The sequence below is a fragment of the Pelophylax lessonae genome (genome assembly GCF_965119305.1).
Source record: "Pelophylax lessonae genome assembly, chromosome: 9".
Lineage (NCBI taxonomy): Eukaryota > Metazoa > Chordata > Amphibia > Anura > Ranidae > Pelophylax > Pelophylax lessonae.
The window spans coordinates 136076526-136089689 of record NC_138776.1 but is presented as its reverse complement, the minus strand read 5'-3'; the positions used below and the strand labels follow the sequence as shown (position 1 = coordinate 136089689).

General features: G+C 41.8%; 1 protein-coding gene across 1 annotated transcript in view; it reads left to right on the top strand.

Annotated features, from left to right (window-relative positions):
- Window positions 1-6164, top strand: part of LOC309563187 (nucleolar RNA helicase 2-B-like) — a 35871-nt gene extending 29707 nt beyond the window's left edge. Inside the window, exons 15-17 of the mRNA XM_082267523.1 lie at window positions 259-393; window positions 1139-1183; window positions 5784-6164. Coding sequence (XP_082123649.1) covers window positions 259-393; window positions 1139-1183; window positions 5784-6002 — 399 coding nt within the window. The 3' untranslated portion in view covers window positions 6003-6164. The remainder of the gene's footprint in view (window positions 1-258; window positions 394-1138; window positions 1184-5783) is intronic.
- Window positions 6165-13164: the final 7000 nt, after the last annotated feature.

The window sequence follows — 13164 nt, the reverse complement described above, 5'->3', positions numbered from 1 at the left end:
AACCTGTAGAAGAGATGCATATGCTTGCCTATTTGTAGAAAGGTCTTGTCATGTGACCGAGCTAGCTGACACGTGAGCCGATCACGTGAACAGACTTGAGCGCTCTGTAACTAAGCAAATATATACATCTTTCTTCTACAGGTTAGTTTGTATGGGTGTTAAGAGGAGAGTGGGAGCAATTTTAAGATTTGTGATAGCATGGAATTCTACTTCTGTTTTAATTTTGCAAAATATTAAAATATTTGTTGTGCATTGCAGGGCTATATCACAGTTGTATTGAAGACTTCAGTTCCCATCCATACTTTGAGCTATGTTTGGCGTGCAATTAAAGAACAAATGGGAGAAGAAATCGATTCCCAAATTCACCGAATGTGCCTCCTAAAAGATTCCATGGTGAGAGAAACTTTTATGCAGAATACTGTTTACCAAAACAGTTTTTATTTTTAAACAAAATATGGTTTATTGGTTTGTTGAGCAAAGTAAATTACAGTTCACATCAAAATAGTCAAGATCCAAGACAAAAGGTTCAATGTACAGAAAACATCGGAGTAAAGAGCAGTGTCCAATGTTATATAAGGTAGAAGGCTGCAAACATTCTCTAGATCATACAAAGAGGGGTCGAAGCACAATTAATACCAGGTAGCACAGACTTCTTTCAGTAGCAGAACTGGCAGAGGGGTGGGGGCGAGGGAGGGATGAACAGAGCAAGGGGGGAAGGGAAACATGAGGGTACATGGGAGAAAGAGTCCTTGGGCATCAATTCAGGCCAACCAAACCTTATCAAATTTCTTGGGACAGATCTGACTCGCATAGGTTATCTTATAGAAGGGTAAAACCAAGCTAATAGCCTTCCAAGAAGACACGGTCGGAGGCATAGGAGACTTCCAGTGCAGCATGTTCTCCTGCCTCATTTAGAAGACCGCATAGGTAAGAAATAGCTTAGTATGCCTACCCATCTCCACATCCTCTTACACCCAACAGTAGAAGTGGATCTGTTTTGGAGGGCTTAATCGGATCTCATTAAGAGCGCCGACCACCTATTCCCAGAACGGGCAAAGTACTATTTATGACCTACGACTTATCAAAATCATTGTTACTTGTTTCTTTGTAACCAAATTAATAACTTTCTTTCTAACAGGGTGTTTGTTTTGATGTCAAGGAAGACACTTTGAAGACTTTTCAAGTAAGTAGTTCTATAAATTTCTGGTATGGCAAACATTTGTTTGACCTCAGCTGTTTTACGCAGCAAAGCTCCAAGCACCAAGAACAGTTTAGAAACCTGCACTCACCTAAAACTTTAGGCAAAACTTAAAGCAAATGGCAACGTACACAGTTAAAATACATGTAATTTCACCATCAAATGATTTGTAATTCTTCACAGCCCAAAAAAAATGTTTTACTCTGCATAGAATTTACAGATTATACTCTTTTTAAAGTGACTCCACTTCCTACGTAACCTCTCTGCCTCCTCATTGCAGTAAATCAGACTTGTCACTTTCTTATCTGCAGGGACCTGATCTAGGAACCAGTAATGCAAAGGAAGGGATAACTTAACCATTAGATGTCATATTAAGTAAAAAAAAAAAAATGTGCGTGGTGGAATTTTACCGACGCTTGCGTGATTATGCCTGTGGAGGAAGACTGGGGAGACATGCCAAGTGTCGTCCTGTTTTTAGGCTGCGTTCACATCTAGGCGTTGCTATTTTATAGGCTTTTTACAAGCGTTTTATAGGCGTTTTTGCAGGTGTTTGGAGGAAGGCATTGACCTCTAACAAAAATGCCTGTAATCTGCCCAAAAAGAAGCTTGTGTACTTTTTGGAGCGTCGGACGTTTTGTTTAAGGGATCGGAACGCTCAGCTGTGAACAGGGGCCATTGAAATTAATAGTATTTGTCTTGTTGGGCGTTTTTTTAAGCTGATCCTTAGAGCTGAAAAACGCCTACATGTAAACGTAGTCTTAAAGCGGTTGTAAACCCTAAAAAAAAAAAAAACCTGCAAGACAAAGGCATAATGAGCTAGTATGCATCGCATACTAGCCCATTATGTGTAACTTACCTTAGAACGAAGCCCTGACACAGACCCCCGGACATCGCTGCGGGCGCTGCCATGATCCCTCGCCGTCTCTTCCGGGTTCGGCGGCACCGGCGCGGTGATTGGCCGGGAGAGACGGCTCCGGCCAATCATTGCGATGACGTCACTCCTGCGCATGCGCGCGGGAGTGATTTTCCGGCAAGCTCCCGGCAAATAAATTGAAGGTCTCCACGGACCTTCAGAGCGCATGCGCGGCTGCATGCACTGTAAATATCTCCTAAACCATGCCGGTTTAGGAGATATTATTTGTACCTACAGGTAAGCCTTATTATAGGCTTACCTGTAGGTAAAAGTGTCAAAAAGCGGGATACTACCGCTTTTAAAGAAGTTTTTATTGGCTGGAAATATTCGATTATCAGTTCCCCAAAAAATATTTGGTTGAAGATTGTTGCTGGTGCCTACAAATGTGATCATCTATCTAGGGATCGACCGATTATCGTCAAATAATCTATCGAGGGCCAATATGCACTTCCCTGAGATATTGGAATCGGCCCCGAAGGTTACCGATATTGCCGATGTTTTGAAAAGTGCACCGAAGTGATGCCTGCAGCTAGAGGCATCCCCCCGGTTCCGGCATCCATAGCCGACGGTCGGATGTCTTGTAATGACAACCGATGCGGCTGAGAAGCCGCTCGGCTGTCATTACAAGGAGCGGGAGGGGACGTGTGTGTCAACCGGGAGACCCGAGCAACCAGCCTGCACGGCCGCATTCGGCTCTGATCTGGTCTCCATGCAAAAACCCGGAAGTGATGTCATGACGTCACTTCCGGGTAGTACTAGCGCCAGATTCCAAAAAATGACAGCATTCAATACAGCCAAACTTGGCATTTTTAATGCTTTTAAGTGCAGAGGAGGCATTTGGGGTCTTTCAACCCCCAGATCCCTCCACAAGAGTACTTGTCAAGTTAAAAATATATATAAAAACATATATATTTTTTTTTAAAATGTACGAAAATATCGGCCGATACCGATATGCATTGACCAAAATATCGGTAATAAAAAAATATCTGTCGATCACTACACCTAACTACCAAATCGGAGACAGATCATTGTTGCTTTTTGTACCATCTTACTGCATAAACCTGACACATACACCTAAGGTTTTGAAACCATAACTATTTTAGTCACACCAATCTTTTTGCTTTTAGGTGGTGTTTGATTATTTTGTCACTTAACCATTAGTCAGTTAAAGACTTTTCATGAGTGTTTCAAGCCTGTGCCTTTGAACTATCTGTTTGGAAAAAATAAATTTTCTTTATCGTTCATTGACGGACGCAGTCTCTGATGCATATCAGTAGTGTTATACTGCCCCCTACAGGAGTAGGACACTTGGCCGAAAAGTTCGGGCTACACCTATGGGCAGTTTTAGGGGGGTATACCCTCTCTCTCTTCCTGCATAGAATGTCAGTTTTAATCTGCCAGTCAGGAGTGAGGACCTGTAGCGCAGTGGGACGTTTGTAAAACAAAACAAAAAAAAACTTTTTTTTGTGTCATTTTTTTTATCGTTTGCTGACGGGTTCCCCTGATGCAACATGGACCCTACAGATCATATGTTCCCACCTGACTCCCTCGGGGAGGCAGCAGGGCCCTCTGGATCCCAGCTGTCTACCAATGCAATTTAGGCAGTCCTGGAAGCATTTATTTCCCGGGTAGAGGTGGTCTTCAAAGGGCGAGGTGCTAAGAAATGCCCTCCGCCTACCCCTGCCGCATCTGATATCTCAGATTCTGAGTCTGACTCAGCCACCGCAGATGCGGGTCTCCCTGCCACTACCTTGCGCCCGGTCTCCTCTGACAGTGAGGATGACATTTCTACCTCCACTGCCACACAAGATAAGGCGCTGGTGGACACACTAGTTGTTTCTGTGCATGAGACTCTGAAATTGGAGGACGCGGCTGCGTCTGGGTCGCAGGTTACGTTTGGCACTCACAAGCCATCCAGAGCGGCAAAGGTTTTTCCCTTTCCCGCGTATTTTGACAACATGCTCAAAAAAGAATGGGACCGTCCAAAGCGTTCCCCTGGAGTGCCTAAGTGGATTGCTAGACGCTACCCTTTTGAGGAGTCCCTGATAAAGAAGTGGACTGTGCCACCTACGGTGGACCCTCCGGTATCAAGACTGAATAAGGCTACTATTATCCCAGTGGAGGATTCCCTGTCCTTTTAAGGATCCGGAGGCTAAGAAGGCGGAGGCTGTGGGCCGCAATATGTACTCCCTGGTGGGGTCTTCACTGAGACCGGTGTTTACGGTTGCCCTGGTCACGCAAACGTTGACTGAATGGGCTAAGTTAATACGTCGTGACCTGGAGGGGAAACAAGTTCCCTCCTGCCTTTGAGGAGCTGTTGGACCAGCTGGTGCAGGGGCTGCAATTTGTTTGCGATGCCGCGCTGCACACTGCTCCCTTATTGGGCCGATTTTGTCGGTTTTGGCAGTGGTCCTCCGGTGTATACTTAGGCTAACGTGCTGGTCTGCAGATCAGACTTCAAAGAAGGCCTTGACTGATCTGCCTTTTTAAGGAGATCACCTGTTTGGAGCTACCCTGGATGACATTAGGGGCTTACAGGGGGGAAGAGAACCTTTTTATTCCTCAGGCTAACAAAGGTAAGGACCTATGTCGCAGATGGGATCCCTCCTTTTCAGCGCACAAAAAGTTCTTTTGTTCCCTCAGGGTCAGTCGATAAGGCCATTTAAGACTACCTTGGGTGGTTCCAAGCGACCCTGGTCTGGCAAACTAAAGTCTGGTTTCTCCAGTTCTGCGGACAAGACCTCCTCGGCCTAAAGGTGCGCCCCCACCCGTATCTGGGGTGGGGGGGGGGTGCGTCTTTGCCAGTTCCTGGGCCTGTGGATATCCTGGATACCAGACAAATGGGTTCAAGAAGTCATACGGTCCGTTTAAGATCGAGTTTCGATCCATCCCTCTGGTAAGGTTGTTGCCTTCCAATGTGCAACTGTCCCCAGATGGCTTGCTGGCGCTCTCTGGGGCAGTTCAGGACCTGGTACAACAGGTGGGTAATAGTTTGGTTCCGTGTGCAAAACGTTTTCAGGGCTTTTAATCAAACCTGTTCACGGTTCCCAGGAAGGAAGGCAAGATGCGTCCAATCCTGGACCTGAAAGCACTAAATTTCTTTGTGCGAGTTCAAAATTCAAGATGGAATCGGTTCGCACGGTGGTGGCCTCCCTACATCAGGGGGATTTCCTGGCCTCCAAAGATGCCTACCTTCACATCCCAAGCCGTGCAGGACACCAACGATTTCTCCGTTTTGCTGTGGGAGAGAAGGATTTTACGGTAAGTCAAAAATCCAGTTTTCTCTATCGTTCCCTCACGCAGTACCCGCCCCTCTATTTCGAGCTGTTGGTATTATTTCTCTGACACTGCTTTTGATACAAAACTGACATCCTATGCAGGGAGAGGGTATACCCTCTGGGACTGTCCATAGGCATAGCCAGAACTTTTTTTTTCTGCCTAGTGTCTTACTCCTGTAGGGAGCAGTATATCCCTACTGATATGCATCAGAGACTGCATCCGTCAATGAACTTGAGAGAAAAAGATTTTACGGTCAAAAATCTAGTTTTTAGATGTAACTTAACAGTGCTGGGTGTACCATTGAAACTGTTTAATAAAGCTGGAAGATATAAAAAGATTTAACCCAGATGCATAAAATTGTAAATTAAATAAACCTTGACTCCTGCATTTTAGGATTCCTGGAAAGACTCAAGACGTTGGCAGCTTTCTGTTGCAACTGAGCTCCCAGCGCTTCAAGAATCAAGGAGAGACCTAGAAGGTCCACGTGGTAGGGGCGGCAGAGGAGGAGGCAGATCCTTTGACAGAAGGCGCAACAACAGGAATTCATCAGGTGGAGGTGGAGGCGGAAATAGAGGCAGAGGCAGACGAGGAGGTTTTGGAAGGAGGAATTAGGACACTCCGTGAATTTTGAACTAAATTATTATTTTTTAACTTCAACATTCATGAGGACCAGCACTGCCCCACTTTTTTTGTATTCCTGTTATCAAATATTAACAACGCCACTAGCATTTTATGCTATCTGAAGCTGTGTTACATCGCCCCTTAATAAAATTTACTAGTGGAATTGCTTTGTTTATTTTTTTTCCTAAAATTCTTGTTTCTTATTGATTAACTTGCAAGGGTAGAAGTCATCAATGTGTGTCAACTTGCATACATATTTTTTATTTGATACTTTTTTGAACTATAAACCTTGCTATCTTATTTGTACTGTACAGGACACGGGCAGAGTATTCTTAACATCATGGGTTATAGGTGTGTACCTTCAAGTGATTGGAAACTGGCAAAGTATTTAGAGGACCTGTCCTTGCCTCGAGTGCTTCCACAAAATCCTACCCCACTCTGAGAGTACCTAGTTTTGTGCTAGTGTCTGAAGGTGTAATGGTAATTTCTATACGAAGGAGAAAATGTCCCTTTGCTTAAATTTAGTTTTTTTTTATTTTTGGTTTCTTCAACCAAACTCACTGTTTACTAATGCTAACATAGAAGCAGTGTATCCGGATCTACTTAACACAGTAAAACATTGGGAGCCATACCTGGACCCCAAGCTGTGGGGATGTCCTGTGATGTTTTTTTTTTTTCAGCACTGGATCTTGCATAGGCACAATGTGTTGAGTCAGCTACAGGTCTGGTGAAGTGGTTCATAGCTAGGCTATGGCCTTAGAATCTTTAAGGCGTGTTTAGGATGGTGAGGCCAAATTCAATTTTAGTCTCCTCTAACCACTATAAACACGCCTTGAAGATTCAAAGGCCACATGGAAAAAAGTGTTCTAGTCAGATTGGACTAAAACTGATTTATTTGGCCTAAACACCAAACGATGATGTCTGGCGAAAATCCAATACAGCTCATCATCCAAATAACACCATTCCTACAGTAAAGCATGAACATGGTAATATGCTATAATGGGGGTCTTTCTCTGCAGCACTTGTTAGGATAGAAGGAAAAATGAAGCGGGTAAAATACCATCAAATTCTTGAGGAAAATCTGCCCTCTGCCAGAAAGCACAACCTAATATCTCTCATACATAAAGAGCACGGAGAGCTCCCTAGTGTAGTAATTCCAGATATGCTTATTAACCACTTAAGCCCCGGAAGATTTTACCCCCTTCCTGACCGGGGGGTATTTTGCGATTCGGCGCTGCGTGACTTTAACAGACAATTGCACGGTCGTGCGATGCTGTACCTAAACGAATTTGACATCCTTCTTTTTCCCCACAAACAGAGCTTTCTTTTGGTGGTATTTGATCACCTGTGCGATTTTTTTTTTTTTTTTTTTTTTTTTTTTTTTTTTTTTTTTTTTTTTTTTTTTTTTTTTTTTTTTTTTTTTTTGGGATCATGCACTATAAACAAGAAAAGAGCGTAAATTTTGCAAAAATAACAATATTTTTCACCTTTTTTTTTTTTTTTTTTTTTTTTATATGAAATTCCCCCCCCCAAAAAAAATGTAAAAATCAAAATTTTTTAGCATTTTCGGCCAATTTGTTTTATGCTATATATGTTTGGTAAAAAAAAATTGCAAAAAGCGTATTTTGATTGGTTTGCGCAAAAGTTATCGCGTTTACTAACAAAGGGAAAGATTTTTGTCAATTTTGTTGTTTTTTTTTTTTTTTTAACGCGTAATGGTGGCGATCTGCAATTTTTTTTTTTTTTTTTTTTTTTTTGCGGTACTGCGACATTGGCGCGGACAGATTGTACCCTTGACTGACATTTTTGACACTTTTGGGGTTACCAGTGACATTTCTACAGTAATCAGTGCTATACATATGCACTGTTACTGTAAAATGACACTGGCAGGGAAGGGGTTAACTTTATTTGAGAGGGAGGGGCTGTGTGTCCCTAGGGGCGTGATTCTAACTGTGATTGGCTGTGGCTTGAGCTGTAGGAACAATGATCAACGGTCCTACATAGTAGAACCGTATGATCATTGTTTCTACACAGGGGAGAATGACAGGCGGCTTGTTTACATTAGCCGTCTGACTTTCTCCCTCTGCAGCGACGATCACAGAGTGACCGGCGGACCCGATCACACGCGCGGGGGGGTTCGTGACCGCGCTGGAGCGGGAACGCGCCCGCTCCCCAGAGCCTCACAGGCTAGTGACCTATATATACGTCACTTTGCCTGTGAGGGGCTGACCGCCGCAGTAAATCTACTTGCGGCGGTCGGCAAGTGGTTAAATAAAAGACCCACTCGCTAGCGAAGGAAAAGAAACAAACAGATCACAAAAAAAAACACTGCCGTTCTAGGTGGGCGTGATGACGCCACTAAGCTCCGCCCTATGCATTTTGGCCTACGGTATGTCTTCCCGGGGCATTGGAAGCCCCTGGAAGACATCCAGTAAGATGAAGCTTAGTGGTAACATCATCACTCCTGCCTGGACAAACGGTGGTGGTTTTTTGCAACCCGTTTTGTTTCTTTTCCTTTTGTGCATGCTGGTGTTTGAGTGAGATTCAAGCACTTAGCGAGGGTTTATTTATAATTTAGTTATAATTCTAAAAATGATGCTGCACTAATCTAAGGTAAATTCACACAACATTAATGTGAAAATTATCTGTGTAAAATAATTCAATGAAATAATCATAATGTCAAAAAATAAGACAAAAAAATAAATTAAAGCAATAAAAGAAAACACCCATAAGAATAAATGTACAAAATTGTTGTTTAAAATAAACAAAGAGCCCCAAGGAGATGCCTCCAAAATAAGTCCAATGTTTCAGAAAAGTCCAAATACCGTAAGTCAGCCTCCACTTCTGGGAAAGATCAGGTGACAGAATCAGATGATCAGAAAAAACACCTTACACAGAGCAAGGTTAGAAGTTCACTGTTGTACTTGTCAACATCCCTATATTGTATAATATGTCAACATCCCTATATTGTATAATATGCAACAAGAAAATTCTCCTATTGGGTGTGATTTTAGTGGCTCAAAAACATGCTATTTATTAAAAGTATACAAGGTTTATTATAGTCCCATAAAAAATATTTGTGATGAACAATGTGATATATTAAAATTCCCCATATGAAAGTGCATAGAAATCCACAAGGGTACAAAATATTAGTACTTATCTGTAATTTTACACAAGACATCTGACGTGTTTCAGAGACACTTGTCTCCAGGGATAATTCTGCAGATAATATAATATGAACTACAGTAAAATCAAAATTACGTTCGGGCATAGGATATGGAAAATTTACAATTCGGGCATTATCTGTTGTATTTACAAAAGATGATACCCAAGAGGAAGAATATCTTTTGAATAAAAACAAAGGGAAAGCTAATAGCCACACTTAGCATCCAATCTCTCACCCCATCAAGAAAGATGGGGGAGAGGCGAGGGGACTCCCTGGCCCACAAACCTAGCCCGATAAGCACCACCTAGTGCCAGCATGAGTATAAATCTAAGTAAGAGCCCCTTTATAGAGGCATTTCCTCCCTTCCTTTTTGCTATGATGATTCGTTACAGGCCAGTCTGCATCTAGGTTATAGCATACTCCTGGACTTACCCTACTCCACACCCCATTCTTTGAATACCCTGTAGCTTTGGTGGTAACCAGGCAAACTTTCACACTGCCGTAGTACTAAACACAACTTCAGAGTGATGATGTCTTTGGCAAGCAAGAGCTGACTCACACCGGTCTCTGCTTTTTGATTCTAGCCCTATTTCAGGTCTTTATGACTAAAACAAAATTCTCTGGATCTGTCACATTTCCTCTTAATACAGCCATCTTTGTCAAGGGCCCAAAAACACAGTGTGTGTCCTGTACTGTACACCAAGAAATCGAATTTACAGGTAAGTCAATTTTTTTTTTTTTTTAAGGATTCAAACATTTTATTAGGTAGTAATAAAAGCAATCGCTTACAAATTGTCAGCCAAATGGACAATTAAGCGCTCCTTCAGGGAGAGATCTAGAACGAGGTTATGCGAACAGTTTGAAACTACTAGTCCCACTCTGGGGGGTGAATTTTGATGCGCTAAAAGGATCCAGCTTGCGATGGTATGCAACAGAATTGTAAAGACATTCGGGGTGAAAGCAGCAAAAGAAAAGACAACTGGAAGGTCCATCCCAGAGACTGCCTGGGAAGGGGAACAGTGCGGATCAGGCAGCATCAGAAAAGTATGCAGTAATTGCCCGTAAATCAGAAGGCATTAAGGAGAAACAGGAAACGAGAAAAAAAGAGGGGAGTGACTCCAGGGTACGCACCAGCAATGGCCCCTGGGCTCAAACAGATGGGAGAAATTTGAGGTTAGTAAAGGCTCCAAGAGGGAGGCGTAAACATCAGGAGGTAAATATTTGTCAAATTTTAGTGTATTGCTTCACCTTGTCCCAGAGGTTTTCCTCAATTTTGGCACGTATTCTCACCAATTGGTCTCATTTTCATTTAGTTAGGCTGGGCTGGGCCAAATTTGTGGTATGGTTGGTATAAACTTTGGTTATTTTCCCACATGCACACAATGAAAACTTAAAGGACATAAAGACATTTCCATATTAATCTGATATCAATCCAATATCCCCTCCTTAGGGTCATTCTTAAAACTAAATAGCCAACCGTATTGAAAGTATCAAAATTAATATACAAACGTTTCAGACAAATATGACAACATGAATGCTAAATTTTACCATTTTATTTCATCAACTGGGTAAAAAAAAATTAAGATTATACATTCTTATTAATAGTTGGACCTAATAAGAATAAATATATTAAAAAGAAGATTGTAAAATATATGCCATATATAACGAGAGTATAATTTTAATAAGGATTATTATTTTATTTTTACCCAATTGATGAAATTATATGGTTTAGTGTTCATATTTGTCTGAAGCTTTTGTATAACTACAATATTTGGGTTTAAATGTGACCCTGTGGAGGGGAAATTGTGTTGATATCGGATTGACCTGGAGATGTGATTTTGTTTTCTAGCCCTGTTGATGGGGGTTCTCATGGATGCCAGAAATGTGTGGCTTCTTTTTGGAATGTCCCCCTGAATTTTTTTTTTTTTTTTTTTTTTTTATTGCAAAATTTTTGTACAAAACCAAGCCTGTGGGGCATACCCTGGCTTAACAAACATAACCACTAACATCTAACTCTACACAATTACACAAAAGTGGTTGGAGGTCAAAACAGTAAACCTCCCATATGCATACTGCTCAATACCCAGCAAATGGATAGTAAAGATAAAAAGTACACGTTATACATTGTAAGAAGTCCGCTTTTCCTCCCCCTCGGAGTCCCGCTGCATGACCCGCCCGGGCCCTACACCTTAGTTTAATGTAAGGAGAATCTCACAGCTGGGCTCCACCCACCACTACCAGATACACTGAATTGGGCTTTCTGCCATGCAGATACTTACACAATCAAGGTACTTCAGCCTACAAAGTTCTGATCGTCTAATGTTAAATCAGAAGCAATCCATACATGCCAGACTTTCGTATTTTTTAGGGCAACCCCTGGATATATATGTCGCCTTATACAATGGCACCACAGTGTTGACCAGTCGCCTCCAGGAGTTAAGGGTCGGGGGAGGTCTGATTTCCTATTAAGGACAATTGCTTTCCTAGCATAGAACAAAAGGATACCAATTAGGGTACGTGTCGCTTTGGTAGCCGCCAACTGATCCATGAAACCGAGGAGACAAGCACTAACTGTTAAAGGGATTGGAATGATGGTCAAGCTTGAATGGAACCGGATCACCTGCCACTAGTAAGAAGCGATCTGAGGGCACTCCCAGAAAATGTGTGAGAAACCTGCAGATTCGCAAGAATATCTCCAACAGGAAGTCGAAACACCAGGATAGATACGGTGTAGCCGCTGTGGAGTGGAATAAATCCTATGCAGTATATTAAATTGAGTCAAAACATCCCTGGTTGCTATGAGGGGCTTGAACGGGAGACGTCTAGCCAATGACGAAACGCGTTAGTGGAACGCACGTCGTGACGTCACTTGAGCTCGGTGGAATGCAAGCCGGAAGTACCGCTTTCCACAGCGTAGCTTGCACTAGTGATGGCGTTTTATTCAATCCTTTCTTGTTTTATTTGGTTTTATTTACATTTGGACCCTGTAATGGCTATCTGGATATTGTGCAATAAATATATTTGTTGAAAAACGGTACTGCACTATCTGGACCTTCCCTTTCTTTCATAAATCCCTGATTGGAGGTTGATGACAGGAGGAGCGTTGCTGTAGGAGAAGGTGCCTATCTGGAGGGAACGTATCCTGGCCCTGGGGGTCACCAAAGCTCTAACGGTCTTAGTGTCATAAAGCACATTGGACCTATATGATCCGGTGAGTGTGAAATTCTTCTATCTTGGCACGGTGGAGTATAAGGAGTGACACTAGGCATAGAGTGGAAAACCTATCACAGAGCACCAAGCACTATTCACTGTGCACTTAATTCTAAACTTCACATTATAATAATTTTCTATACACATGAACTTTTTTTCACATGAACTTTTGCACATGAACTTTAAGAAATTTTTATGAAAGTATTTATATACCTCATGCACTATATATGAACTTATAAAAGTCTATTCTATTTTTATTATATTTATATTTACTAATTTCTGTATTTATATGTGAAGTGTATCAATTTTAATATACCACTTGCAATAGATCACGGGGTTTTACATGCACTTTAATAGGTTTGAATTTTTAACAGTTAGGACTGTTTTTTCCTTATTATTATTTATTCAAGCAAGCGCTATAGGTAATCCTAAATAAACGGATTACTTTACACTTGAGCACTTGCACTTTACTATAGCAGCTGCAAACCACATTTATTTATTTATTTATTTGATTCATTTATTTACAAACTATAGGTTTCTCCATTTTGGCACGGGAATATACTTAGTATATTGTACCCTTCATTTAAATTTGTTTGTGTATTTAAATCTGCTAGTACTTCTAACCAGGGCTGCTGTTAGAATTTGCGGGGCCCCGTACAGACTACCTGGCAGGGCCCCCCCAAGAAAATATTAAAGATATATTTAGCTAAAATTACAACAAAATCACTATTATCAGACACCAAATATATCAAATCTAACATAACTCGCATCATTTCT